Source organism: Mus caroli, unplaced genomic scaffold (genome assembly GCF_978045245.1).
Source record: "Mus caroli unplaced genomic scaffold, Mus_caroli_1 scaffold_1, whole genome shotgun sequence".
NCBI classification, from domain to species: Eukaryota; Metazoa; Chordata; class Mammalia; order Rodentia; family Muridae; genus Mus; species Mus caroli.
This window is the reverse complement of record NW_028227256.1, coordinates 149,935,318-149,962,295: the sequence shown is the minus strand read 5'-3', so window position 1 is coordinate 149,962,295 and position 26,978 is coordinate 149,935,318. Positions and strand designations below refer to the sequence as shown.

General features: G+C 41.5%; 1 protein-coding gene across 1 annotated transcript in view; it reads right to left on the bottom strand.

The window, feature by feature from the left end:
• Positions 1 to 26,978, bottom strand: part of Colgalt2 (collagen beta(1-O)galactosyltransferase 2) — a 113,519-nt gene that overhangs the window by 24,298 nt on the left and 62,243 nt on the right. The window contains exons 2-5 of the mRNA XM_021167369.2: positions 15,845 to 15,955; positions 12,664 to 12,781; positions 11,022 to 11,156; positions 2,806 to 3,010 (exon numbers count right to left, since the gene is read on the bottom strand). Of these exons, the coding sequence (XP_021023028.1) occupies positions 2,806 to 3,010; positions 11,022 to 11,156; positions 12,664 to 12,781; positions 15,845 to 15,955 (569 nt within the window). The remainder of the gene's footprint in view (positions 1 to 2,805; positions 3,011 to 11,021; positions 11,157 to 12,663; positions 12,782 to 15,844; positions 15,956 to 26,978) is intronic.

Here is a 26,978-nt window from a genome sequence, read left to right as displayed (position 1 = left end):
AACTTACTATCTTCTATAATGAAGAGTTGAGTTTGAAGGGGGAATATAAGGCAGAAGAAAAGAAAGCAAGCAAGAGAAGATGAATGCATGCTACTTAGAAATAAAGATACTAATACTATGCTTCTGCACCCATCCCCAGGAGTGACACATTGGGAGTGTTCGTTTTAATAAATCTTAGGTCACTGGACTCTCAATTACGTGCATGGGTGATATGATAAAAATAGGGAGAAGCACTGATAATTACATCAAGCCTCTGAGAATATCTTGTAGTAACAGTTTCTGGTGAGTCTCTGGGAAGGAGAGGTGAGTGTTACAAGGGAAGTACTTTGTTTTCCTAATGAAGGCACCAATGCTTTCCTGAGCTCACATACATGTGAGTCACAAAGACTGATAAATAATACCTGTGATGAGACATCAGACACAGGCTGTGACTGGTCCAGGGCCACGCAGAAAGTCATTAGTACCAAATCTCCGTCCCCGAGGGCCAGCTCCAACTTCTCTTTCCTCCTGGATCTTACAGCTTAGTCTCAAGGCCGTTAGTTCCTGGGGTGCCATCTATCCTGGGAGGCACTTAGGACCAGCACAAGTGATGCAGACAGAGGCCTGCATCATCTGCATCTGCTTGCCCATCACTCACATTTTTTATTTTGTTTGCAGTGGATGAATTATTTGGAAGATTCTTGGCTAGTACAGAAGAGGGCTCCTGTGGCTATGATACAGAACAATGCTCACTAGTTACAGTGTGTGTGTGTGTGTGCGTGTGTGTGTGTGTGTGTGTGTGTGTGTGTGTGTGTGTGTGTGTGAATCCTTGCCCTTGTCCTCATTATTGCCACTGAGACTCTTCTATAACAACTACTCTGCTCCTCGGTGTTCATAGCTCTTAAAAACTTACTATGTCCACAGCAAAAGATCTGAACTTCCCAATGACTATAGACTCTAACACAGTGCTGGGCACAGTTACAGTGCCTCTTTCCTTTTCTGCCTCTTGTTTCCCTCAGATGATTTGCTAACAGTCTTGGGCATCTATATCTGCTTTTAATGTCTCAGAAATACGTCTGGGAAACCTGACAAATAATGCATACATTTGTGGTGAACAGACTGTACAAACAGCAAAGATGAAAAAGTTCCAGCATAGCCTACAACCATCTTTCAGGCCTAACACCTGTGTGTTAGTTTAAAATAGATATATCCTCATTTAATTCCTGGGTCACAAAGACGCCTTGTGCCATGGGTATAAAGGAGATCTCTGTTAGGAACTGACGATCACCATACTCATTAACAGTTTAGTTTCTTAAAATATCCTTTTTTTTTTTTTTTTTTTCAGAATCTGAAGCAAAGGCTTGGCAGAACTTGCTGGAACAGGAAGGCCCTGCTTCTGTTTCTGGCCCTGGAGATGTCACAGCAAATCACACATCGAGAAGCAGCTCCTATTAACATGGACACAAGGACCTTCGTGCCAACTTGCAGACCATATGAGGAGTGCCCGCCCTTTCCTTAACATAAGGCCTCTAAATGCCTATGCTTGGCCAAGCAGTCTAAATCATTCAACCAAACGTGGACACCAGCCTTACCATTTCTACAAAATACTCTTCTTTTCAAATGTGCACACACAAGTGAGTGGAACATCTGTGACTTTATGTGCAAGTCACAGTTTGGATTTGGTATCAATATTCTCGTCCTCTAGCAAGCTACCAGGGAGCTTTGGAAAGTCATTTTCACCATAACTTAGCCATATTTCACCATCTTCTTGGTTTCTAAACCCATTTTGTTAGAGGCCAAGTGATACATTGCTAATAGGCCCGAGGGCTATCAGGAGGGCCTGTGAGTTTGCCTTAGTAACACCATGAATCCTCCTGACCTGGAATGGGAGGAAGGAAAGAGAGAAAAAAAGAAAAAGCAAACCAAATCAAAACCCCTTTCCTTCCTATTGATGTGGCTTTGTCAAGAAGCTCACAAACTCCAGTGGCAACGGTTGTCTAGTAACTCACCGGGTACCTAAGTCTGGCTTTGCCTCTCTTTGCACACACACGGAGGCTGAGACTGCTGATTACCTCCAATATCTGTTCTCAGCAGCGAGAGAGTTGGGTTTTCTCTCAACTGCTCAGAATACCAATGACATCCTGAGCCCTCCCAGTTAGGCAGAGACCTCTTGCTAAGTTCTCACTGAGGAGACTTGCACAGAAGTGCTGAGTTCAACTTCTGGACTGGGCTGGGCTGGGCTGGGCTGGATTCTGACAGGGGAAGAGCCCCACAAGTCAATGTAGGATGGATGGATGCATCCTGGGTGGTGGGGTATCTTGAATCCTACAACTAAGGATAATGCTTCCTGAATTATGGAATAGTAATGAGGAAAGAATCTGGGCTGTTAAGAACTGTGGGGCAGAGGCACTACAGTGGCACAGATTATTTCTGAGAAGAAACAGTTCCATTTGTGAAACCTGGGGACTTTACCGGTGTTGTTCTAGGTTCCAATTTAACAATAGAATTCTTGTAATTAGCAACAACAATATCATTAGCTCTAGAGAGTCAGTGAGATTTTCAAGGACCCAAGTATCTTTATCTTTTTCATCAACTTAGATCCTCACTAAACAGGATTAGAGTCCTGTATGGCTGCCAGCCCTGACTCTTGAGATCTTTGGTGGCCGGGGACAGCAACACAGAGGATTCTGGCATGGTTACTACAAGCACCTCATTGCCTCTAACAGAGTTGAAATTGAGTTAGGTGTGTTTTAAAATAAACACAGTATGCAGAAGTGGGTCACTTGCAGTGTTCTATGGCAGCCCACAGCCCAGCATAGACAGTACCTGCTTGCCTGCTGGAGAAGGCAAAAACGATGATGTCATCAAAGGTCCAGGTGTAGTCCTGGTGTGGGGGGTAGAAAGCCAGCTTGTCAGAGGCCTCTTTCCTGAGGTCAATCAGGAAGGTGGAGTGGACCATGGGGACAGGGAAGCAGCCCATCCTCTTCCATTCTCTAATCTGAAGGTAGTCGGGGGTCCGCTTGTAGAAGCCCTGGAAAAGAGCAAGTAGAGAGACCATGTCCTCTCATCTGAAGGCATCATTATCCAGGCATCTGGACCCTCTAGGCCATCACAGGGCAATAGAAATCTCCAGTGTTGCCACTTTTATTACCGTGAATTAGAAATTTCTAAATGAACTCAAGAAATTAACTTGCACTTAAAATATAGAGGGGCTCTAATAGCAGGAACCATTTTATTTCATTTCTGTTGATTTAATACTTTCACAAAGTATAGTAGATATTAGCTTATGATTAAATATGAAGGACTAATATTAAAAAATAGGGGCCAGAGCAGGCAAGTATGGATACGTGTTCTGGTCCACACCCTCTGTGTTCAAGCCTTTCCTTGGCTTCTTATTATTATAGGTGTCTCGCCTGGCCTGACCTTGCTATGTCTCTTTCCTGAGCTCTGAAACAGGAACAGACAGTATTATCTACCCCAGAGGTTCTTCCTCATATCATTAAGTAAGGTGAAACTATGAAGTACTTAGAGTAATGCCTAGCAACAAGAAAGCATCAGCCAGTATTGGCTAGCATTGAAATGACTATGTTACACTTGGTTAACATTTTTGAAACATACATTATTTCCACATATACATCTGGGTTTTTTTTCAGAGCTCTGCACCTTTGGGGGACCCCACCCCCTGCTTTAGCATTTTCTCCAGTGTGAGAACACAATTCAACCTGTCTTCTCATTGGTTTTCAGTAACGTTGGTGTGACTCAATTTGTTTCCCATCCAAACTTAATTGTCTATTCAACAAATAACTCATCGAGCAGCTGCTGTGACCCAGGCATTAAGGTAAATGATGGAGAGTTAATAAATGATATGGCACAGGCTTAGCCCGTGTGGTAGGTAAAATCTTGCAGAGGACCTCTAGTCCAGCAGTACCAATCATAAAGACAATGATTAAAAAATTCCAATATACTTTAAAGTATGTAGAAGCTTTGAAAGGCATTTTAAAAACATACTGTAGGAGATGCAGGCTCAGGGGGCCGACTGGAAAGTTTCACAAGACTCCTGTGAAGCACACGATGCTCCCTGGGTACTCAAGGTTCTAAGTATTTATGCATGCCTACTCATTTATGGTGCATTTCTGGTAGTGATGTCGGCACCATGCATCAGGTACCTCACCTTCATCCACTTCTGTGATACGCCTTTCAGAGTGTGGAACAGTTCACCTGACTACTAACCCAAGCACCCCCTATGATAAGGTTGAAGGATCACAAACTGGGACTTGGGAGATTTGAGTCTGTGATGGTTTGTAGATGCTCAGCCCAGGGAGTGGCATTATTAGAAGGTGTGGCCCTGTTGGAGTAGGTGTGGTCTTATGGGTGTGGGCTTTAAGACCCTCATTCTAGCTGCCTGGAAACCAGTATCTGCTAGCGGCCTTCAGATGAAGATTTAGAACTCTCAGCTCCTCCTGCACCATGCCTCCCTGAACACTGCCATACTCCTGCCTTGATGATACTGGACTAAACTTCTGAACCTGTAAGCCAGGCCCAATTAAATGTTGTTTTTTTTTTTTTTTTTTTTTTTTTAATAAGAGTTGCCTTGGTCATGGTGTCTGTTCACGGCAGTAAAACCCTAAGACAGTGTCTTAGATTCATCTTAATTCACCTTAGATTCACCACCTGCTAGCTATGGGATCTTAGAGCATTGGCTTCTGCTAATGCTTCAGTCTACGAGAGTTCTTTAATGAAGGCACGTGTGGGGGGGGGCTTGGGGGATGGTAGGGGGTGGGGTGGGGTTCTTCAAGAGGCTCCCTACAGACTGAAGTCAATACTGCTAGGAGTAGTGTCAGGATGAGACACTTGGAAAGTTTAGGAGGAGTATGAATCATATAGTATCCTGGGAGAAAGGATGGTACGGAAAAAACCAGAGAGAAAAAGAGAGTCAGCTTGCTTCACAAAGAGAGGTGGACACAAAAGAAGCTGTTTCATTCTTCCAGAAGAACGAAAGTTTATTGGTAATAAGTCCTGTTCATTAGCCACACCATGCCAAGATCTTTTTGTTTTGGATGTGTTTAAAGGATCTGGAAAGTAGGCCTGCCTTGAGCTGATGAAGTTACTGGCCATTTCCGTTCCTGTCCAAGTTGAAAATGGACTGGAATGGAAGAAAGCCAGACCCAGATGAGGAAGGTTATAATTGGCCCAAGTTGTACAGAATTGAGTTTTGCTCTGCAAAATAAATGAGCACATTTCTCCTACTTGCTTTTAATGAGGAACTAACAGAAACTTGCAGGCTGCACTCACCAGGATAACCTCCTCCCACCCCTGTTGCTGGTGGCAAAGCAGAACTTACCAGAAACAAGCCTCAAGTGGCCCTGCCCAGTAGAGCATTGCAGATGGTTAATGGAGAGTTTATTCTAACTTAATATGATGTTTTCTCCCAAGAATTGGAATAAACTTTCTACATATCAGTGTGTCACTTCCTCAAAGTCCAGTAGATGGTAAGAATCATTCAAAAGCTCTTAGGACCAAGAAATATAATCACAATCAGAAATTTCTGGTCTAGTGCTGTGTTGGAGCCAATGAATACTACATTATCAGGAGTTTGGCAAGATTAAAATGTGTAAAAGCAAAAGTCATGTTAACACTGTTCTGGTGAGAACTTGGGTTTTGGGACAAGGCTTTATAATGTAGTTTAAACTAGCCTTGAACTCTTGTTTTCTGTTTCTGCTCTGATTGAGACAAATTTCATGTAGCCTATGCTCTGACTTCCTTAAGCAGTTGAGAACGATCATGATTTACGGACCCTCTTCCTCTACTTCCCAAATTCTGGGATTTATAAATATGTACCGTTGTGCTCACTGGCCTTGAATTAATCTCTCTCTGTCTGTCTTTCTCTCTGCCTGTCTCTCTCTCTGTGTGTATGTATATGCATGTGTGTGAGTGTATGTATTGTGTATTATGTTTCCACTGAGATTGAAACATTCCATCCTCTAGGGAAGCTTCTTAAGCTGGAAGATAAACAACTCAAAATATCTTCAGGAAGTCCCTGAAACTGATTAGATTCTCTGAGAACCTCCAGGCCAGAGTAAGCAATAATTCTGCTAGGAGTCATTCTCAGACTAGCTGCAGGGAATTCTCTCAGAAGACAAGGCAAGCTGCAAAGAGGATTGGGAGACCAAAACAGCTGCCTGGGCGAAGCAGAACCTCAACCCCTTAAGCTGCCTGGAAGAGGTGGTTCAGATCCACTGAATAATTTGGAAGGGACAACTCCCAGCTTTTGTGACTTGTCACCTGTGCTGGAGTGGGCTTTGGTGATATTTGTACATTGGTCTGTCACGTGCTCCGTATCTGAGGTGAGTAGATGTATGTGGAGCATCACTCCAGGAAAAGTCTTGTCATGTAACATGTGTCTGGTCATATGCATGATACACGTGTGTTTGGGGAAAGTGCATGCAGCCATGAGTGCACACGGAGGGCAGGAGGACATTAAGTATTGAAGGGACTCTGGCCAGCTCAAGTGTGGCAGGCATAGCTCTGGCAGGCCTTGCCGCTGGCCCTGCCCCAGCTCCATTCCCTCTGCCTTGATAAAAATCCCTTAGTTTACATTCCTCAAGCTAGCCACCAAGGTCTACTCCCTTATTTGGCCACTTCCTCCTCTCGAGGCTGACTGCCAAGGTCCAGCTATCAAAGAATGGAAGGCCAACAATCAAAACCTCCCTTTGGTGCACCTAATTTACATTCCCAATTAAAATTAAACACCTCATCCTAATACAGTTTTCTGTTTTACCTTTATAAACTGTCATATAAACTGTCTCCTCACTATCCAGAGGCAGTCCTTGGTCCTCCCTCTCCCTTGTTCCCTTCTTCCTCATCCTCTATCTCCAGTCTTTGTCTCTTTTCCCCTGCCCTCTGTCAATCTGAAACGAATACATCTCATTTGTACTGAGAACTTTGTCTTGGAGGTTCTGAGCCAATACTTTCCTTAACAGGTATCAGGCTCCATCATTCTCCTTCGTATTCTTTTAAGACAGGTTATCTCAGTGATCCTGGAGTTGGGCTGGTGACCAGCACTCTGCAGTGATCCTACTGGCTCCACTCCCAATAGCACTGGGGTTATAGGCACACATGGTACCATGCCCAGCTCTTTTTACATGGGTGGGTCCTATGCACATACAGGAAACATGAAGCCACTTCCCTAACCCTATACTCTGGACCTCTCATCCTCTTGCCTAAGTACTGGGGTCACCATGCCTGCCTTACTATGCATTTTTAATTACCATCTCATTGCTCTTTTGCCTTCTTGCTCCCACTCTGTCCTCTTCCCCCCTCTTTCTCTCCACGTGCTCATAGCCAACTTCTACTCCTCTACTCTCTCTCTCTCTCTCTCTCTCTCTCTCCCCCTCTCTCTCCCTTTCTCTGTCTCTACTAATCTCTCAACTCCCCTCCCCATGCCCTGAATAAACTTTATTCTATACTGAAAAAAATCATTTCATCAAGAGGCTGCATTGTAGCTCTTTGTATGAAAGTATTTATTTACATCATAAAAATTAGAACATCCTACCAGTTAAGGTTCCCTCTGCAAAAGTCATTTACTAAGTATCCATCATATAATGGCCTCATTCCTCATCAAAAGCTTAACCAAACATAAAAAGAGAGACAGAATTTAGCTTGCTAGCCATCAGAATACATTTCCCCTTTATTACATTTTTGCCTTATAGGGATATATTATATTGGTCAGCTTAATTTATGTGTCTAATTCACTACGAATTGAAATAAAACAATCATTGACATTTGCTGCAACAGATATCTAAGATTTAAGATCTTACTACAGAAAAAGATGTGGTAGAAATTCACATTTTTAACTTCAATTTTTGAAAAGCCAAGGAGAGGCCCTTGGTCTTTCGAAGATTATATATCCCAGTATAGGAGAATGCCAGGGCCAGGAAGCGGGAGTGGATGGGTTGGGGAGCAGGGTGGGGGGTGGGTATAGGGGACTTTCAGAGAGGAAACTGGGAAAGGGGATAGCATTTGAAATGTAAATGAAGAAAATATCTAATATAAAAAAGAAAAAAATAATGTGCATGGAGAAGTTTTATTGGCGACAGATTTGGGTAGTTCAACTTGTTTTTCCAAAACATAACAAAGTACTAAGCAATAACATAGGTTTGGGGAACAGATTCTATGTAATTTAGCCAAAGTACTAACTAAATATAACCTTGAACCTGTTTAACTGTGTATGACCTCAAGAGGAAACTGTTCAGGTGTATCAGGTTTTCTATTCTGTAATGAATTAAGGTTATTTGCAAGAAGATAATAGAAAGCCAGGCAGTGGTGGCGCACGCCTTTAATCCCAGCACTTGGGAAGCAGAGGCAGGCAGATTTCTGAGTTCGAGGCCAGCCTGGTCTACAGAGTGAGTTCCAGGACAGCCAGGGCTATACAAAGAAACTCTGTCTCAAAAAAACAAAACCAAAATAAAACCCCAAAAAACAAAAAAGGAAGAAGAAGAAGAAGAAGAAGAAGAAGAAGAAGAAGAAGAAGAAGAAGAAGAAGAAGAAGAAGAAGAAGAAGAAGAAGATAATAGAAGGTGGATAATTCACAAAGGTCTAACTACAACCATTACAGAGAAAGGATGACTTTGCTCCCCTGCACCCCACCCCTTGCCTAAAGATAAGTTAGTCACAGTTACCTACAGTCCAAAAATACACCTTATAGCACTAGAAATCCTATTAATTCCACTTGAAATGTCAGAACTGTTTCTGATCTTTTATTTTTTTAATAAAAGAGTTGCATCTTTAAAAATAATAGTTGGTTTTGACTTATTTTATTTGTCAAAAAAGCTAAAACTGTTTTTCCTTCTCATGATGCTTTCAATATCATGTTAACTACAAATTAACACATCACTTTTCACGTGCCAGGGACACATATTAAATTGTTTATCTAGTTCCTTTGGAACACATCAAGTGAAATATCATTTTGTTACTCAGCGTTTGCTTTTTATTGCAGTTAATGTCAAAAACAAGGATCAAGTGGGAGAAGTTCCATAAAAATAGAAAAAAAATTTTTAGGACTCAAATTCCTGTAAAAAAAAAATACAATGCTACAGTTCAGTACACAAGTGATAGAAATCTGGTCTGTGGGGATGCCCATTAGCATCTGACTGGTTTGCAGAAAAAAATAATTGTCTTAATATTTGTATCTTTATTTCTGTATATCTAAGTTAATGAATCATTTAACAATCTTGTAATTCCTGAGATGATATTAAAAATTTGCTTCTTAATTATGCCTCAGCTCTTACATCAAATTGAAATTTTGTACCACTATTTTTCATTAAAAAAAAAAAACACTAAAGCAAAAAAAAGAAAAAAGAAGAGCAAGCTTCTGTGTCTATGCCAATTCTCAGAACTCTATGGAAATAAATTGGCCGATGTTTATCAAAGACTATCGGAATACATTTTGACACAGTGATTCCACTTCTCTGGTGGTTTGAATAAGAATGGCCTCCATAAGCTGAAGGGGTCTGCAACCCTATAGGTGGAACAACAATATGAACTAACCAGTACCCCCCAGAGCTCATATCTCTAGCTGCATATGTAGCAGAAGATGGCCTAGTCGGCCATCATTGGGAAGAGAGGCCCCTTGGTCTTGCAAAGATTATATGCCCCAGTACAGGGGAATGCCAGGGCCAAGAATCCAGAGTGGGTAGGTAGGGGAGTAGGGTGGAGGGAGGGTATAGGGAACTTTCGGGATAGCATTTGAAGTGTATATAAAGAAAATATCTAATAATAAATAAATAAATAATAAATAATGGCCACCATAAGCTTATTTTAAAATGTTGGGTCTCCAGTTAGTGGAACTGTTAGGGAAGGATTAGGAAGCTGGGCTTTGAGATTTCAAAAGCCTAAGCCAAGCCCTTCCCCTCTCTCTCTCTCTCTCTCTCTCTCTCTCTCTCTCTCTCTCTCTCTCTCTCATCTCCTTTTTCTCCTTTCTCCTTCTTTCTCCTTTCTCTTTTCTCCTTTTCTCCTTTTTCCTTTCTTCTCCTTTCTCCTTTCCTTTCTTTCTCTTTTCTCCTTTCTCCTTTCTGTATGCCTTTAATATATGGATCATATGAACCCTCAGCTACTGTTGCAGTGTCATGCCTGCCTGGCACCATGCTCCCTCCCATGACAATCGTGTACTAACCTTTTACAACTATAAGCAAGCCTTTAATTTAAAAGTTTCTTTAAAAAGTTGCCTTGGTCATGGTGTCCTCTCATAGCAGTAACTAAGACTAATAACTAATGACTAGTAACTAAGACTAGTAACGAATGACTAGTAACTAAGACTAGTAACTAATGACTAGTAACTAAGACTAGTAACTAATGACTAGTAACTAATGACTAGTAACTAAGACTAGTAACTAATGACTAGTAACTAATGACTAGTAACTAAGACTAGTAACTAATGACTAGTAACTAATGACTAGTAACTAATGACTAGTAACTAAGCCAAGAAATTATGTTAAGGAAATCATAGATAGGTGCAAAAAATTGTGCATCCACAATATGGTAATTATAATTGTTAAAAATGGTTGTAAACAACTTGAATGTTCAAAGTAAGAAGAAGTTTGAGTAAATTACAGATAGCCTTTGGTGATGACATGGTCATTAAAGAAATGCAAATTTGTGTCTATGATGTTGCTTTATAGTGGTGGGATGGATAGTTTTGACTTTTAAACTTTTTAAAAAATACTTTTTTGTACTTTTTTCTAATGTGTTCTTATGTTGATATTTGGCAAAAAATGAATTAATCCCTGAACTGGATAAAAGGGATAGAAAATCTGTTACACGTCAATGGTTAATTGAAGCTTCTAGCACTCAGCTCTTTAGAGTGTTTTGTTGATAACAATGCCTACTGGGCTATGGTCTTTGATGTGGTAGATTCACCGCCTTTCTTGACCATCAGTGACAACGCATCCATCTAAGGAGGAGGTGAGAAGGAAGAGCAGGCTACTGTTCATGTGGTCCTGCCCTCTCAACACTCACAGCCTCCATTGGTTACTCAAAAGACTTGCCTGAGGCGTGATTCCACACCAGAAGTTAGAGTATAGACCCCGGGACTCCAGCATGGGCGCCACGATGGTCTTGTTTTCTACAATCATTAGGTTCAGGGTCTGTGGATTAGTCAGGAAGTTGTCGACATCTATGAACTAGGAAAAGAGAAGGACAAGATCAGGAGAAAGGTTCAATGATTCAGCACAGCTAAAGGGTCCTGAACTCTGCTGGGAAGCTTTCAATCAGTCAGACGTATTTAATCTACCTTCCCATGTTCAGCTCTAAACTGTGAACTAGTACTGCCTCAGTCGGTACATAAAAAATCAAGAGGACACAAGTTACACACTGGTAAATGATTTAAGTTCGAGATGTCAGTGGTTCCTCAGCCCTCTCAGACTCATGCAAACACATACCCAGTGCCCAGCCTCAGTATCCATCAGGAATCCTATTTAGGTTTTCGACAGTAGTGAGTTGCCAAAATGGCCATAGCAGATCCCTGGTGCTGTTGCAATGCCACAAATAGGAATTTTGTTTAAATGTCATTTTATCAACCCACGCATGCCAATGTCATGTTTCTCAGCAGAGAAGTTCATGTTGGCACTGATTCATTTATAGAGACAGAATCAGATTCTATCAGAGAAATATTTGCATCAAAAAGGCTCAAACAATAGATTTTGTATTTTATGTGATTATAATTTACAAATAACCAGAAACATCATTAGTCAATTTGATTACGAAAAATTTTATGGTTTAGAGTTTATAGATTTTACTAACATTTTACAAGTTGCACATAACATTAAATACTGTCGTGCAATTTTAAACTTTCTGTGAAGTTACATGTGTTGTCAATGTTTCTAAAATATTATCAAGCTGCCTTTTTCCAAGTGGTCAGGGGACCAGGAAGTGGCATTAGATTAGAAGCATCCACTTACTACAGGACTCAGAGGCTGTGAAATCAGTTACTCATAAGTGTAATATGATGATCTCAGCCTCATTTCTTCTGTCATGTGGAAAACATTTGCTCAACAAACCCATGGAGGAAAGGCTTCTGTGACAAGGGCTGGTGGCCCCTTTCTCCTTAGGCAGGAGACATCCTTTCCGACTGAGGGGGTTCATGGAGGGTGAGGGTGCATGACTTCTGGTCATCAAATCCCTCATTTGTTTGAAGCACTCTGTGAGCTCTCAGGGCTGCACTGGAACCTCCTCAGGGAGAGGAATTCTGTGTGAGACCCAGGTAGTGTCCAGGAAGACAAACAGGTGATCCCATTTCCCAGATCATCCAATGGATAAAAAGGAAGACTGTCAAATGTGCTCATTTTGATCTCATTGTATATAATCCTTTCTTATGTCTCTAAAATTCTTACAAAAGCCATTAAGACATTGTCTCTTGCTTCACCTACTAAGATGATTCAGAGCTCCTTATGTCTGTGATACGAAACACACCCCACCGTCCACACAACTCACTGCAAAGGCATTCCAAAGGGCACCTGAGATGAAGGCCAGGTATTATATACTATTTAACCCAAGAGTTTTCCCTTGAACCTTTCATGGGAAAGGTGAGGCCTAAACAAAATCACGTTTTGACTCTTCCCTGGGTACCACTTCCCCGTTGCAGATACATTTTTGAAAACGGTTGTCAAGGAATCAAGCATCTGTTTTTACCAGGATGTAATCTGACCATTTTTCCCTCGCAGTTCGAAGGGCTGCTTGTCGCAGTTTCATGACGTGAGAAAACCGGGAGTTTGGCCAGTGCTTTGGTCCGATTTCATCAGGGTAAGACCTGAAAGAAGAATTTACTGAGTGTCTGCATTCTGCATGGATGTAGCCAGGCCCTTGGTGTGTGTATGCAATGACTCCTCCGCCACTCTAGGGACAAGGCACAAGAGACCAGGAAACATCAACTCTATATCACAGATAAGCAAACTGGAACAATGAGAGATTTAGAAATTTGTTTCCCACTGAACATAACAGTATATAAAATACATCAGTGGGTTTTCCTCCTCTTCCTCTTTGTCCTCCTCCTCTTCCTTCTTTGAGATGAGAGACGTCTCACGGTGTTGCTGAGACTGATCTTGAATTCCTAGATTTAAGTATCCCCCTGCACCAGCCTTGTAATTATAAAGTATATAATAGCCACTGTGCCTGGCTTTTCTTCAGCAAGCTCTAATTATTATTATTATTATTATTGGCTTATGAAGTAATCCTACTATTTTTCTCGGTTTCAGAGACAACAATACTGGTATAGAATAACTAGTGTTATAATAAGTGATACCACCAGAATTCATATCCAGGCAGTTACTCCCCAAAGCTTATATTCTTAGATACTTAATATACCTTATCAGATAAATGTGAAAGTACAGGTTAAAGGCATGAGTGTCTTACAAAAATCAAAGGCTTAGATTACTTGTTAAGCTCTCAGTAAATGATTCAATAAAGTTTAACACATTAGCCTGTCTTGTGAAATGATGGAGCAGACACATAATGTTCTAGAGATTTCTGTTGACATCATGAGATAGCTAGACTTGTAAATGGCCACAATGATTCAGTGCGTGCTCTAGATCCTTCTGCAAGCTCTCAGCTTGTATCTCAGAGGTGGATATAACTGTCACTCCATCTGGTTGCCACTTCACAGTCTTGGAGGTGCATGCGCAGTATGTTTGCCTTAACACATGAAAAGTCACAAAACATCGAGACTGTAACTATACAAATGAAACACATGCAACCCAGGAACTCTCTGGAATATCTTCCTCAATTACTGTTTCAGTGGGAATTACTGGAATTCCTGCTTTTCTGACTATATTGCCAAAAATTAATGCCTTATGAAATGTTTTTCACACTGACCTTGGCATATAATATATAAAGTAAAAGCCTGGCGACAGAGGACATATCTGGGAAGCAAAGTAGAGCTTCAGAGTCTTCCTGTGTAACATTTTTAAGAGTGGGCTAAATTGCATCCAAGAAATACCCAAGAGCTTTTTACAATCTTTTATAGTGTTCAAACTTAATTGGTAAATTTGCTTAATATGTAGACCATAGACTTGGATTTTAGATATTACATATACTTGTATGTATTCAACTATTATGAGTGCTTATATATGTATATGGCAGAGTCTAGAAAATATTTCTTCTGCAATGACATTTGTTGATACTCTATACATTTGGCTTTTAATAAATGGCTTTTCTTGTGCGGAAACGCAGGCTACTTATTCATTCAACGTCTATAAATCTTGAAACTGGAATCATAGTTGCCTTGGGAACAAAATACATTTATTTTTTATTTTATTCACTAATTTGTTTTTCCAGCATATTTTGATTTGGTGCCTTCTAAAAATACAGAGTTGGGGGAAATAGACAGCATTTGTATATTGTATACCTTGCCAAAAGCTCATGGCTAATTTCAAAAAGTTTGAATACATTCCAGTTAATTAAGACTAACTCAATGAATCATGTCAAAAGGACAGCATAGAAAATAAGCAATCTAAGTAAAAAGTTCTTTACAGGTGAATAAAATGACCCCTTTCTCTATTGTCTGTGAGTTAGGATGATAGCTGGTTACAATGAAGAAAACACTTCCAGGGTGTGCTTCAGACTTGGGCATTGGAAATAAACTTGACATTCTGGATAAAGTATATGTTTTTGCGAAAGAGCAGGAAATCTGGAAATCTTTGTATGTCTCTGGGGTTTGGACTTTGTTCTGTGTGTACATGAGATCTATTTGAGTCTTTGTATTATAAAGAAATGACGTTTGTGTCTTAGGAAGACTTCTCTGGTCGTATGACACTGTGATTGTTGATCTTGATGACCAACTTGATTGGTTTGAGAGATACTAAGGGGATTAATAAATTGCAGGTATGTTTGTGCACGCATTTCCAGAGACGATTGGCATGGGGAACCACCAGTGATGGGGAAGACCACCCTAAATGTGGGTGGTACTGTAATATATGGGGGCCTAGGTACAAAGGTAGAAAGAGGAGAAGACTAGACCACACAAGCAGGCTTGCTGACTGAGCATGCGCTGACTCCCTTCACCACACCATTGGCTCCTTCAATCTTCCAATGGAGCTGCAAATATATAACCCTCCATGTGTCCCCAGGCCTTCACCCGGGGCTGTAAGTTCATTTTTCTTGTCCTATGGCTTACAGCTTCATGGACTCAGTCGCCCCGGTTTCTCTGGCTGTCTAGCATGCAGGCAGACAGACATTGTTCGATTATCTATTCTCCAGTACATAAACCAGTCTAAAAAAATCACCAATATATAGCATTCTCTGTATATAATGTTATATATTTCCTATTGCTCTTTCTCAAGAGAATCAAGACTAATATAAATATATGATCTGACATGGAGCTAGAAATGACTAAGAAATTTCTCTGTCAAGAGTGAAATAGCCTATATGTTCATCACTAGAATATTGACTAAATAATCGCAGTATATGACAAATACTATGCAGTTCAAAGTGAGTTAGCGCCTTCAATGATTGCTTTGCAATAACCTTCAAGACATAACTTAAAAGTAAGGTATGTGCGGAAGATTTATAAACTTTCACCATGATTTTATGAAAATAGGCCAGTTCATCCTAAAAAAAAAAACAATAAATAGAATCAATATTTAAAACATACAACACCATCATAATTTATATGCTGGTGAGAACAGCCTGGCTGGCAGCCCAGGAGCACAGAAGAGCAGGGAGTTGTGCAAATCTATTAATAGAAGAAAAGGCCACATTTGCAAGTCAGATGCAGAAAGGATAGCAATGAAAATCCACAGGCACCCCCTCGAGATCGGAAGCTCAGATGAGAAGGAGCGCAGGAGGAGGAAGAGTTTTTGCTCTTCGCATTACTCACTCTGGCTCGTGCATAGGCCTCCACTCCACATAATGATATAGACGCTGCACACTTTTCAGCCACTCCCTGAGTATTTCCGTTGTATTGTCCACATTGTGATCAGTGGCTGCCCTGCGTGAGAAGAAAACACAATATGATTCAGTCACATCATCCAAAAAAAAATTAAATAAAATTAACTAAAAGGAGAAATTTCAGTTCTGGATGGGTGGAGTATATATAAAGTAATTCTCTCATGGACCACACTAGACAGGACATCAAAGTGAGAGCTTTGGCTTCTTATCATTTTCATGGCATTAGAACACAAAACAAGGTTCAGCCCCCCCAAACACAAAATGAATTAATCTAGAGAAAGTAAGGTTGCTAACTAATTGAAATCTCTACTCTTTAATAATTATGAAGTTGGAGTGTTTCTTTTCTTTCTTTTTTTTCTCCCAATATTTTTATTAATTTCTTAGGAATTCCATACATTATTTTTATTTCAAATCAAATTTCAGGACACAACAAAATATGTAGTCAGGACTGCTTTAGTCATCTATCTGAAGGAGAAATAACAATGATATTTTCAGATATAAAACCTTGAAATCTAAGGTAGCTTGACTTTTTTGGAATTAGCTCTTCCATCACTTACACAGAGCAGAGTATTTGAAAAATCTTTCAAATAATATATGTAAATGTATGTCTGTTCTACCTAGGAAGTTGAACTAACATATACACGTATAGGGCCTGGGTAGATGCCTCAGCTCTTCACAGGGCTTCTTGCACAATTATGACTACCAGAGTTCAGATCCCAGTACCCATATAACAAGCCAAGCATCCCACAAGCACCTGTAGCTCTGACTCCAAAAGATCTGAGACCTTCTTCTGGCCTCCATGCAAGCACAAATGCATACAGACATATGGTCATACATGCAAGCAGACAGACAGACAGAGACACACACACATCTATAGATAGATTTTTTTTAAAAGAGAGCTTAAGTAGCTTCTAAAACCAAAACTATTTTCAAGTTATATTATAAAATAAAACCTGAGTGAGGTAACCCAATCACAAAAGAAGTCACTTGATAGGCACTCACTAATAAGTGGATATTAGCCCAGAAACTTAGAATATCCAAGATACAATTTGCAAAACACAAGAAAATCAAGAAGAAAGGAGACCAATGCGTGGATACTTCATTCCTCCTTAGAATATGGAATAAAATACCCATGGAAGGAGTTACAGAGACAAAGTTTGAAGCTAAGATGAAAGGATGGACCATCCAGTAGGCTGCCCTACCTGGGGATCCATCCCATAATCAGCCACCAAACACAGACACTATTGCATATGCCAGCAAGATTTTGCAGACATAACCCCGATATAGCTATCTTGTGTGAGGCTATGCCAGTGCCTGGCAAATACAGAAGTGGATGTTCACAGTCAGCTATTGGATGGAACACAGGGCCCCCAGTGGAGGAGCTAGAGAAAGTACCCAAGGAGCTGAAGGGGTCTGCAACCCTATAGGTGGAACAACAATATGAACTAACCAGTAGTCCCCGACCACCCCCCCCCCCAGCTCATATCTCTAGTTGCTTATGTAGCAAAAGATGGCCTAGTTGGCCATCAATGGGAAGAGAGGCCCCTTGGTCTTGCAAACTTTATATGCCCAGTACAGGGGAACGCCAGGGCCAAGAAGTGGGAATGGGTGGGTAGGGGAGCAGGGTTGGGGGAGGGTATAGGGGACTTTTGGGATAGCATTTGAAGTGTAAATGAAGAAAATATCTAATAAAAAATTGAAAAATAATAAAACCTAGTCTTGTAGGGTAGATGAGATTTGCAACTTGATAGAGATTGATTTGCAACTTAAGGTTGCACAAGTTCAGCATTAAATAAAACTAAAAGAGGAAAGAAAGAAGGAATTGGGAGGGGGAGAAAAGGAAGACTGGAAAGTGAGGATTGAGAGAAAAGGAGTCATGAGCAGAAAGACATGTCTGACACCCTTAAAAGGTGCCAAATGTCTTTTTAGCAGTTCAGCTGCTCCTTCAAGAGGGAGAGAGGTTGAGCCTGTCAGCAGCTGGCCCCAGGGGAGCACAGCCTTAACAGGAACACAGGAAGAGACCTGAACCAAGACACTTTGCCATATATGGTGATACTAAACCTGGTCCCTAATGAATCTCTTGTTATATTTGCTGGGGGTTTTGTTCCAAGAGCAATAGAAAAAAATCTTTAAGACGCAGGGTGTTCAGGAATGTTCAAGAATAAAATAAATTGCTAGATAAAAACACAGAGAATACACAGGGAATACATTTCTGTAAAATATTAACTAACTGGAGGCTGTGTGACTTTAAGTCTTAGGTATGGAAAGTGGAGGCCTATAGTCAATATTTGAAAAAAAAACTTATCGTTTGAAATAGATAATTCAAAAAACATTTAAGACTAGCTTTATTGATTTATTTTATACAAGACTCCTGAAATTCTGGTTGAGTACTAACAAGGTTTTCCAGAAGTTTCTTATATTTTTATAGTGCAGAAAAAGGAATATCAAAATTTTACTTTTTTGCAACACAAAGTAAACATACTAAAAATTATAAAAATTAACTATCTTGGTACAGAAATTCTATTAAGTCTGCAAAACCTAACCATGTCTCTCAATGTGACTTTTAGAATATTTTCTGACTTCTGACACTGATACTGAAACTGGAGTAAGTATTACAACTCCAGGGTATTTCTTTAGTTATGGTTAATTTAAGAGCTCACAAAGGCAAGCTAATATAATTCAAGGTCAGAGATATTAAGGATACTTTATCACTCCAATAAAACCAAATCAATTTAGAAAAGGCAAAATTATGGGTTAGACCAGTGGTCCTCAGCCTTCCTAATACTGCGACCTTTTAATACAGTCCCTCATGTTGTGGTGATCCCCAGTCAAAAAATTATTTTCACTGCTACTTTAATTTTGCTATTGTTATGAATTTTGACATAACTATCTGATATGCAGGATATCTAATATGTGACCCCCCCCAAAGGGGTCATGACCCACAAACTGAGAACAGCTACAAACAGATGTGCATGCCAGCATCTGAAAAAGCGACACCGATGAATGGTATAAAGCTCACTGATTTTCTAGATCTAACTGTGTCATGGGATTTCGGTGTTCGTGGTGAATAAACGCATAAAAACATACCCAATAGTGAAAAGTTTAACCTCCAGCGTGAAGCATCACAGCCTCCTAACAGATTTTCTTGGGCAGCGGTGGTGCACACCTTTGATCCCAGCACTCGGGAGGCAGAGGCAGATGGATTTCTGAATTCAAGGCCAGCCTGGTCTACAGAGTGAGTACCAGGATAGCCAGGGCTACACAGAAAAAAAAAAAAAAAAAAAACCTGTCTCGAAAAACAAAAACAAAACCAAACAAACAAAAAAAACAAAAACAAAAGCACACACAAACACACACACAAAACAAAAACAAACAAACAAACAGCAACAACAACAAAACCCTAGATATTCTAACTGATTAAAAGTTCATTGAAATACATAGACTTTGGGTCTGGTTACTCTTGGTGTGTGATGTTTTCCAGCTGCAAGGTTTTTTTTACCCCTCTTAATTATGAAGTTCATCAAAATAGATACTTGAATTAAAAGCAGCCTTATTAAAAACATCATTCAAAAGGTAAGAGCCAACTGTGGAGTACTTTCAAGTGTCTATTTGAAAGTGGACCAGAAGCAGCTCCTTTCTTTGTGAGGTCTAGAAGGCACAGCCACCCACAGAGCCCCTAGGTTGTGCTGCCCGGAGAGGGAGAGGTGCTGTGTGATGTGGAGTAGCGTGGGACACCAGGAGTATCTGAGGACAAAGACCAAGTTATAGGAGGCGGCAAACAACCAAGGAGATAGGAAGCAGTTCCAAGGGAGTCACGGAACTGCTTGTGTTTATGCCAAGAACTGGGGCACAGCAGCTACAGTCATCTCCACTGAGCCCCAGGGCCACAGGCTACTACTGCCCTGTGGAACGGGAAGTCATACAGAGTGCAGGGAGCATCAAGCCACTCTCTCACGAAGTGAGGCATGAGTAGAGTCACTCCTGGACCAGAATTAGATTTACAGCATAGCATTCTTCACTAGAATTCTGATATTTTTCATTGTTTTTTAAGTAATGTGAAATAATTTACTCATTTTTCTTCGCGGTTGTTTCTTTGTCACATAGGACTATGTTCTCTTTGTCCTCTTTGCATATGGAACCATTTCCCAGTCCCTTTTTAAAAATATTGTTATTAGAGGAAATAAAGGTTTCTGGTCTGCAGATGAAACAATCCCCAAATTTGCCTAAATATCCTCTGCTGTTCTGAGAAGGTGGTTTCATGGACTCTGCAGAGATACCCATGTGTAACTAAAAATAGAAGCACAGAGCTAAGGCAGGCCCACAGTTCCTTCCCAGCGAGTAGAGTTCCCTTTGTTCTCCGGCTTCCGCAGCAAAGGACAGCTTCCTGGCTGCAGCTGAGGGAGAAACTTTTCCTCTGACCTTTGATGTTCTGGGCCCATCTTTCCAACAGCGGGTCCCAGAGGAAGAAGAGCGCTGCTGGACCAGCCCAGACCAGGGAAGAAGCCTTTTATCTCCCACTAAGACCTCCCTAGCTAAATACACAGAAATGCAGGCAGACAGGTCTGACTACAGCTTTTCTGTTCCCGTACAAATAAGTGTTTCTGTGTATTCATAATAATGAAAGCATGTGGGCTCAGGGATACTCAGACAGGCCGAAGCAGGAGAGGCTCAGGTACGGTTTCCTGGAGGAGACATGAGGCGTGCGTTAATGGTTCTTTTTTCATAGTCCTGCAAGATAATGTACCAGTGAGGGGCTTGTTCCACCACGAGATTCCATAAGAATATAAAGACATCCAATTGAAAGCACAGCACACGTGTGAATCCCCTCAAGAGAAGCTGAGGCTCTCTGGCTCTTCACTTAAACTTGCGAGCTCCATCAGATCCAAATGGAAAGTGAGAATTCCTTAGAGTCCTTTATCCTTTGTCAGACAGACCAGGAAAGGTACTCAGAGGAGTAATGGGGCATCCCTCAGACACTGAAGAAAACCGGTGATGTGGGTTGGGATGTGGCTCAATGGTAGGATACTTCCATAGCATATACACAGCTCTGGATTGAATCCCCAGCATCAAGAAAATAAATGTGTGTCAAGCAAAAGACACCACAAACCCATCATGGCACAGCAGATAGCTGGACGCCTGGACAGGTGTTCCACAGATAATCTGTGGCCACTAAACCAGACACTGTCCACGGAAACACAAACATGGTGCTGTGGTCTAAATGTTCCTCCGGAATCCAGTCAGAAGGTGGGACTTGGGGCCCGTGTGATTGCATAAGACTCTGGTCCTTTAGAAGGCTGTTCACTTGAGAGGGTGGGCAAGCCTTAGAAGGAAGGCAAGCCTTATGGGCTCCTCCTGCTATTTGAGGGAGCAGCAACAAGCTACCAACTATGAGGCAGAGGTGGAGCCCTTATCTGACACCAGCTCTAACAGCAACTTGATCTTGTACTTCCCAGGCTCCAAAACCAAGCCCTTCTCTTACAGATGATGTAATCTAAGATATATCGGTACAGTAGCTCCAATTAAGATCCACGTGCTTGCTGGAAAAGCAGGTTCTTGATCATTTATTTCTGTCCCACTGTAATTCTCTCTGAATTACACTCGAGTGAAAGGGGAGCTCAGACCTTTCTGAGCTAACACTGAAAAGATATGATTGAGCTTTACTGATTATTATTATTTTTTAAGATCAGAGTTTTGGTTTTGAAGGTCACTGTCTTAGGTTTCTATTGTTATAGTAAATACCGTGACTAAGAGCAACTTGGGGAGGGAAGGACTTATTTCATATTGTAATACTCAGGCGACACTTCATCATTGAGGAAAGTCAGGTCAGGAACCTGCAGGCAACTGAAGAAGAGACCTGGGAGGAACACGGCTTACTGAGTTGCTTCTGGCTTGCTCAGCTGCTCTCTTAAACAACTCAGGACCACTGTGCAGGGTGACAGCCCCCTCCACACATTGGGCCCTCGCACATAAATAATTAATCAAGAAAATGCCCTCCGGACTTTCCTACAGGAAACTTGATGGAGATATTTTCTCAACTGTGTTTCCTCTTCCCAATAACAAGCATGCAGCCAGGATGGTCAAGGTGGGACAGGGGTTTCTCTTTGCCTCTAGGGAACACTTAGACCCTGCAGCACTGAGGGGTGTCCCTCTTTCATTTTTAGATGAGCTGTGGCCTTGGATGGCTTCAGTGCTCATGGTTTGATCCCTCTTTGTCCATTAGCACCTCTTTGCTTATTTTCTCAGTGTTGAAGTATCTTAATTTTATAAAATGTTTTGCCTATAGTATTTAAAATATTACTTTATAAAGCAATAATTATAAATGAATGAACACCATGATATCACATATGATTTGTGATTTAAAGAAAATAAAAAGGAGAGAAAAAGCTATACAGGACCAAAGTCTTCATGCACTATTAAAACTATATAGCTACCGACCTGAACACTAATTATAAACTTAGTTGTTAGTTGTAATACCCAGAGAAACCATGACGAGAACAACCAAACGCTATACACTGAAATAAATGAAAACGGAATCAGAATTTTACTATAGACATAGCCAGGTAATACAAAGGAATGGCATCTCGAAGCCCCAAGGAATTAAAAAAGAAAACAGAAAATAGCATCATCATAGAAAATGAAAAAGAAGTAGATAGGATTACTTCCTTCCATACAGGGAGGGCAGGGCTGACAGAAACAGGTGCAACACCCACATGGCTCCAGGGGACACACAGGCCACATCTAAAGCCTTCCATGTATCCAGTCTTTGTCACCTCTAGCTTTGAAAGTCAGTAAAGGTTCAGGCATCAAAAAAGGTCAAAAGCCAATACACTGGAATTGTGGCCAATAGCACATGTAGGATTGTATCAGCCGAGGAAGGCCTTGGGCTGGTGGGCACATTGCCGCTGGTTGGTGGAAAAGAGCCCATGGGCCACTGAAGAAGCCTGCCTGTAGGCTGCCAGGGCTTCAGGGATAACAGGGGTGGCTCCAGGACTCGGATTTACCTGGTGATATCTAAAAGCAGCAAGGCTAAGCCTGCCATCTCTCCTTGTTCCAGAAAGTCAGTTTTTATTCTGAAATCTTGGCTCTTAAATGATAACCAGCTTGAAATAATTAGAACCGGCTCATTTACTTTAACCACATGTCCTTCAGAGGCTGTTAGGGCTAAACTCACGTTGGTAAGCTGGGGGCCACTGGAACCCTATTGAAGCTAGACTGAATTTCTCAGCTCTCCAGGGCATGCACTCTCGATCACTTCCATATGCACTGGGTCCTGGGGAATGTTCTTGGCTTCCCTGGCACCTTGGAATGTCTAGGCTTTGGCATATGGAGTAACAGGACTCCAGCTGATGTCAAAAAACCATCATCTCCAAACAGCAGTCATTCAGAGAACAGTGGTGGAATGAACACTGCTAGTCAGGGCCTGGACCATTCTCACCATGAGTAGAAACTGCCAAAAGAGTGAATTTTCCACCTTGAGATTTTAAACATGGAAGAGCCCACTTCAGTGGCTGTTTTCACTCAGTAATGGCTCATTGGTGAAGATATAAAAAAAAAGCAAACAAACAAACAAAAAATTACACTTAAAAATAAAATTCCTCTTTTGAAAATAACTAATGAAATTAATATTCAATGAAGGTAGTTCATAAAGCACCCATCTTTATTCTGACCCCAGGAAGATCCTTCCCAGCAGCCGGCCTACCAAAGGGAGGCCTACACTTAGCCACTACAAAGTATGCCATTGTTTCCTGCTTCCTGGTCACCCAGTAGGGTTTCAAATATCTAGAACACATCTTGGTGGGTGGAAACTAGATACAGATCACACACACACTCGCATGCACGCTCACAAGAGATTAAGGATACAAATACAGAATAGGGAATTGGGGTGTTCTCCCAACAAAACCCCTTTCCTAGGTCCTAATAGACCAGGAAATGAGATAAATTAATTTCTTATGAAACTCTCCTTGTGAACAAAATAAATGTCTGTGCTCTAACCAGTCCCCTCAGTGCACCCCTTTATTCCAGAAACAACCACAGGCATGGCACCGAAGACTGGGCAAGTGCTACATAAGACATACAACCCCTGTGGGAGTAGCCAACCAATGTCTGATTTGACTTCAGGCCCACTGCTTGAGATGGAACCCATACCTGATGCTGCTTGGGTGACCAAAAACCTGACAGTAGGTAGCCCAGGAACCCAAGGTAAAACCAAACAGTACTGTGCTACTAAAGGAAGATAACAATAAGATCATTCCTAAGGACATTCTGCTCTATTCATAGATCAGTCAGTGCCCTCCTCAGCCATCGTCAGAGATGTTTCCTCCTGCAGCAGATGGGAGCAAATAGAGTCCCACAGCCGGACATTATCCAGAGAATGAGAACCTATGGAACACTCAGCTGTAAGCCTGGTGTCTCCATCAAATCCCTCTCCTCAGGGCTCAGGGAACCCTGTGAAAGGGAAGGCAGAGCCAGGGCCAGAGGGGATGGAGGACACCAGGAAACAAGGCCTTTGAAACACAGCTGGACCAAGGCACACATGCACTCTCAGAAACAGAGGCAGCACGCACAGGGCCTGCACAGGCTGGAGTCCTAGAGCTGAGAGGTAAAGCAGATACACGTCCTACCGTCTAACCCAGAAGCAACCTCCAACTGATAGCCACTTAAAAAGGAAAATTTAGTTTTCTCCAGGGGAGTTTCACAGTGGAAACAAATCATTCTTAAGGGCACGTTGCATGCCCAGCGCTAGAGGCTATCACAAAACAAACTCAATGATGTCTTGGGAGGTTCCTTATCTCATAATGTCAAGTCAGGGATTTTTCTTTCTTTCTTTTTTTTTTCTCTTTTATTTTACCCTACAGGTCCTTAGTGCTTTTCTTTCTGGCCTTCTGAGTCCCCAACTCAACTTTCCCATCACACTGTCCCACCTGCAAGTAGATGCACACGAGACACCTGTCAGACCGAAAGGCGCCCCGTTCTGTGCAAAGGATATCAGTCTACACAACCAATATGGTTTCTTCAGGAGGAGAGGATGGAAATTTCCCAACAGGAAACAAGAAAAATGGGCAGGCTCATCTATCTGCCTCAAGCTCTGCTTGGCCTAATTCATCACAGTTTCCCGTTGAGTGAAAACCCTACAAGTCTATGGAAATAACAAGTGTGTTTATTTGAGACAGGACCAGTCTGTTCTGCCTTTGTCTAAGTACCTCCTTTTCCTGTTTGTACAATCCTTTGTTCCTCGTTTATTCTTTCCCCCACCCGTTTCACCCACTCTTCATTTCCTTTTTTCTTTTTTCACCCACCCTTCATTTTCTTTTTTTCTGACCATCACTACTAAGTCCCGTCTTGTGTACAGGTACTCTGAAGACAGTTAATGATGACATGTTTTCCCCTTGAAGCAAGGCTGCAGGGTTGTCTCCAGGAGTCTGATGCCACCCCCTCCCACGCTGGCCATCTCTGCCTGGCTTAGATGCCTGTATCTCTCACTAACTGTCCACTGCTACATTTGCTCATATATTATGACCCACTGGGTTGATTTCTTTGTTATCAGACTCGTCCCTGAGAATAAGGATTTATCCCGTCCTTATCAGAGTCTGTAGTATAAAGTAACTACCGAGTGTGGACTTGAGGACTGACTGAATGACAAAATCTCAAGGGAACGTATCCCATGCAAAGCCTTTAAAAGTTGGGCACAAATAGGAATGAGTAGGGGACTGTTAATGAGAGGCACTGGCAGGCTGCATCTGATTGTTGCCATGAGAGACTATGTTCAGAAACACTAGACTTTTCAATTGTTTAAAAGAAGCCAGGTATGCAGGCATTAGAGATAAAAGTCTGGAGTTCTTTCTTTCTTTCTTTCTTTCTTTCTTTCTTTCTTTCTTTCTTTCTTTCTTTCTTTCTTTCTTTCTTTTTTTACCTATGAGGGCTCTCAGGCTGAAATGCCATGAAAATATTCCAGCCTGGCAAGGCCTCTCAGGAAACCATGAACCCAACACAAAGACGACATTATTTCAGCTCTTGGTAGCCAAGGCCCATCCATCTCCTGCTCAGGGCACATAGTTTAGTAATTAAATATTTCAAATATGCCTAGGAGGATAGAAAAAAAATATCACTTCCTCCCTTTGCATCAACACAGAAAGCATCTTCCACGCCAGTGGAAAGTTCCACGCAGGTGGAATGCTCTTGTTTGCTTGTGTCGCTGTTATAAAACACTCTGATGAAAAGCAGCTTAGGGGAGAAATGTTTGTTGGTTACAAATCCAGGTCATAGTCTATCGCTGAGGGAAGTCTGGGCAGGAGCGCAAGCAGGAACCAAAGCAGAAATCATAAAGAGTACTGCTGCCTGCTCACTCTCAGAGTCATGTTTAGCTAGCCTTCTTCCAGGACTACACAGTCAGGAAATGCACTGTGCCTAGAGACTGGGTCCTCCTATATTAATTAACAATCAATACACACATACCACCCCCCTCACACACACACACACACACACACACACATACCAGACATGCCTTCAAGACAATCTAAGCTAGGCAATTTCTCAATAGAGGCTTTTCCCATCAAGATATGTCAACATTGACCATTGAAGTTAACTAGGACACAGAGCAAAGTCCACACAATTCTTGGAAGAATTAATGAAGAGAGTGTTAGTGCAGATTTGATCAAAGCATCGTATACAGGTATAAAATCCTCAAACAAACAAAAGGAGCAAGCACCATGGAGAAAGACTGCCCCCGCATCGTGCCTTCGCCTGTTGATTAGCAACAGAGACATGAAAGCTGCTTCACGACTTTAAAGTAGCAGTTCTAGCCAGATGTATTTAGATACCTTTACCTTTTGAAACACACAGTTCCGTGATTTTAAATACATTAACAAAGTTGTACAAACATCGCCATGGTCTCATCCAAACTGCTTTCTCCACCCCAGAGAGAAAGCCCAGGTCTGTGAGCCCTCCCTCCTTCCCAGTTTCCATGACCACAGCTGCACTTTCAATCTCTATGGATTTGTCAGCCTAGGATAGTTTGTACAGACTGAATTGTACAACAATGGTCTTTTGTGTGATTTCTTTCATTT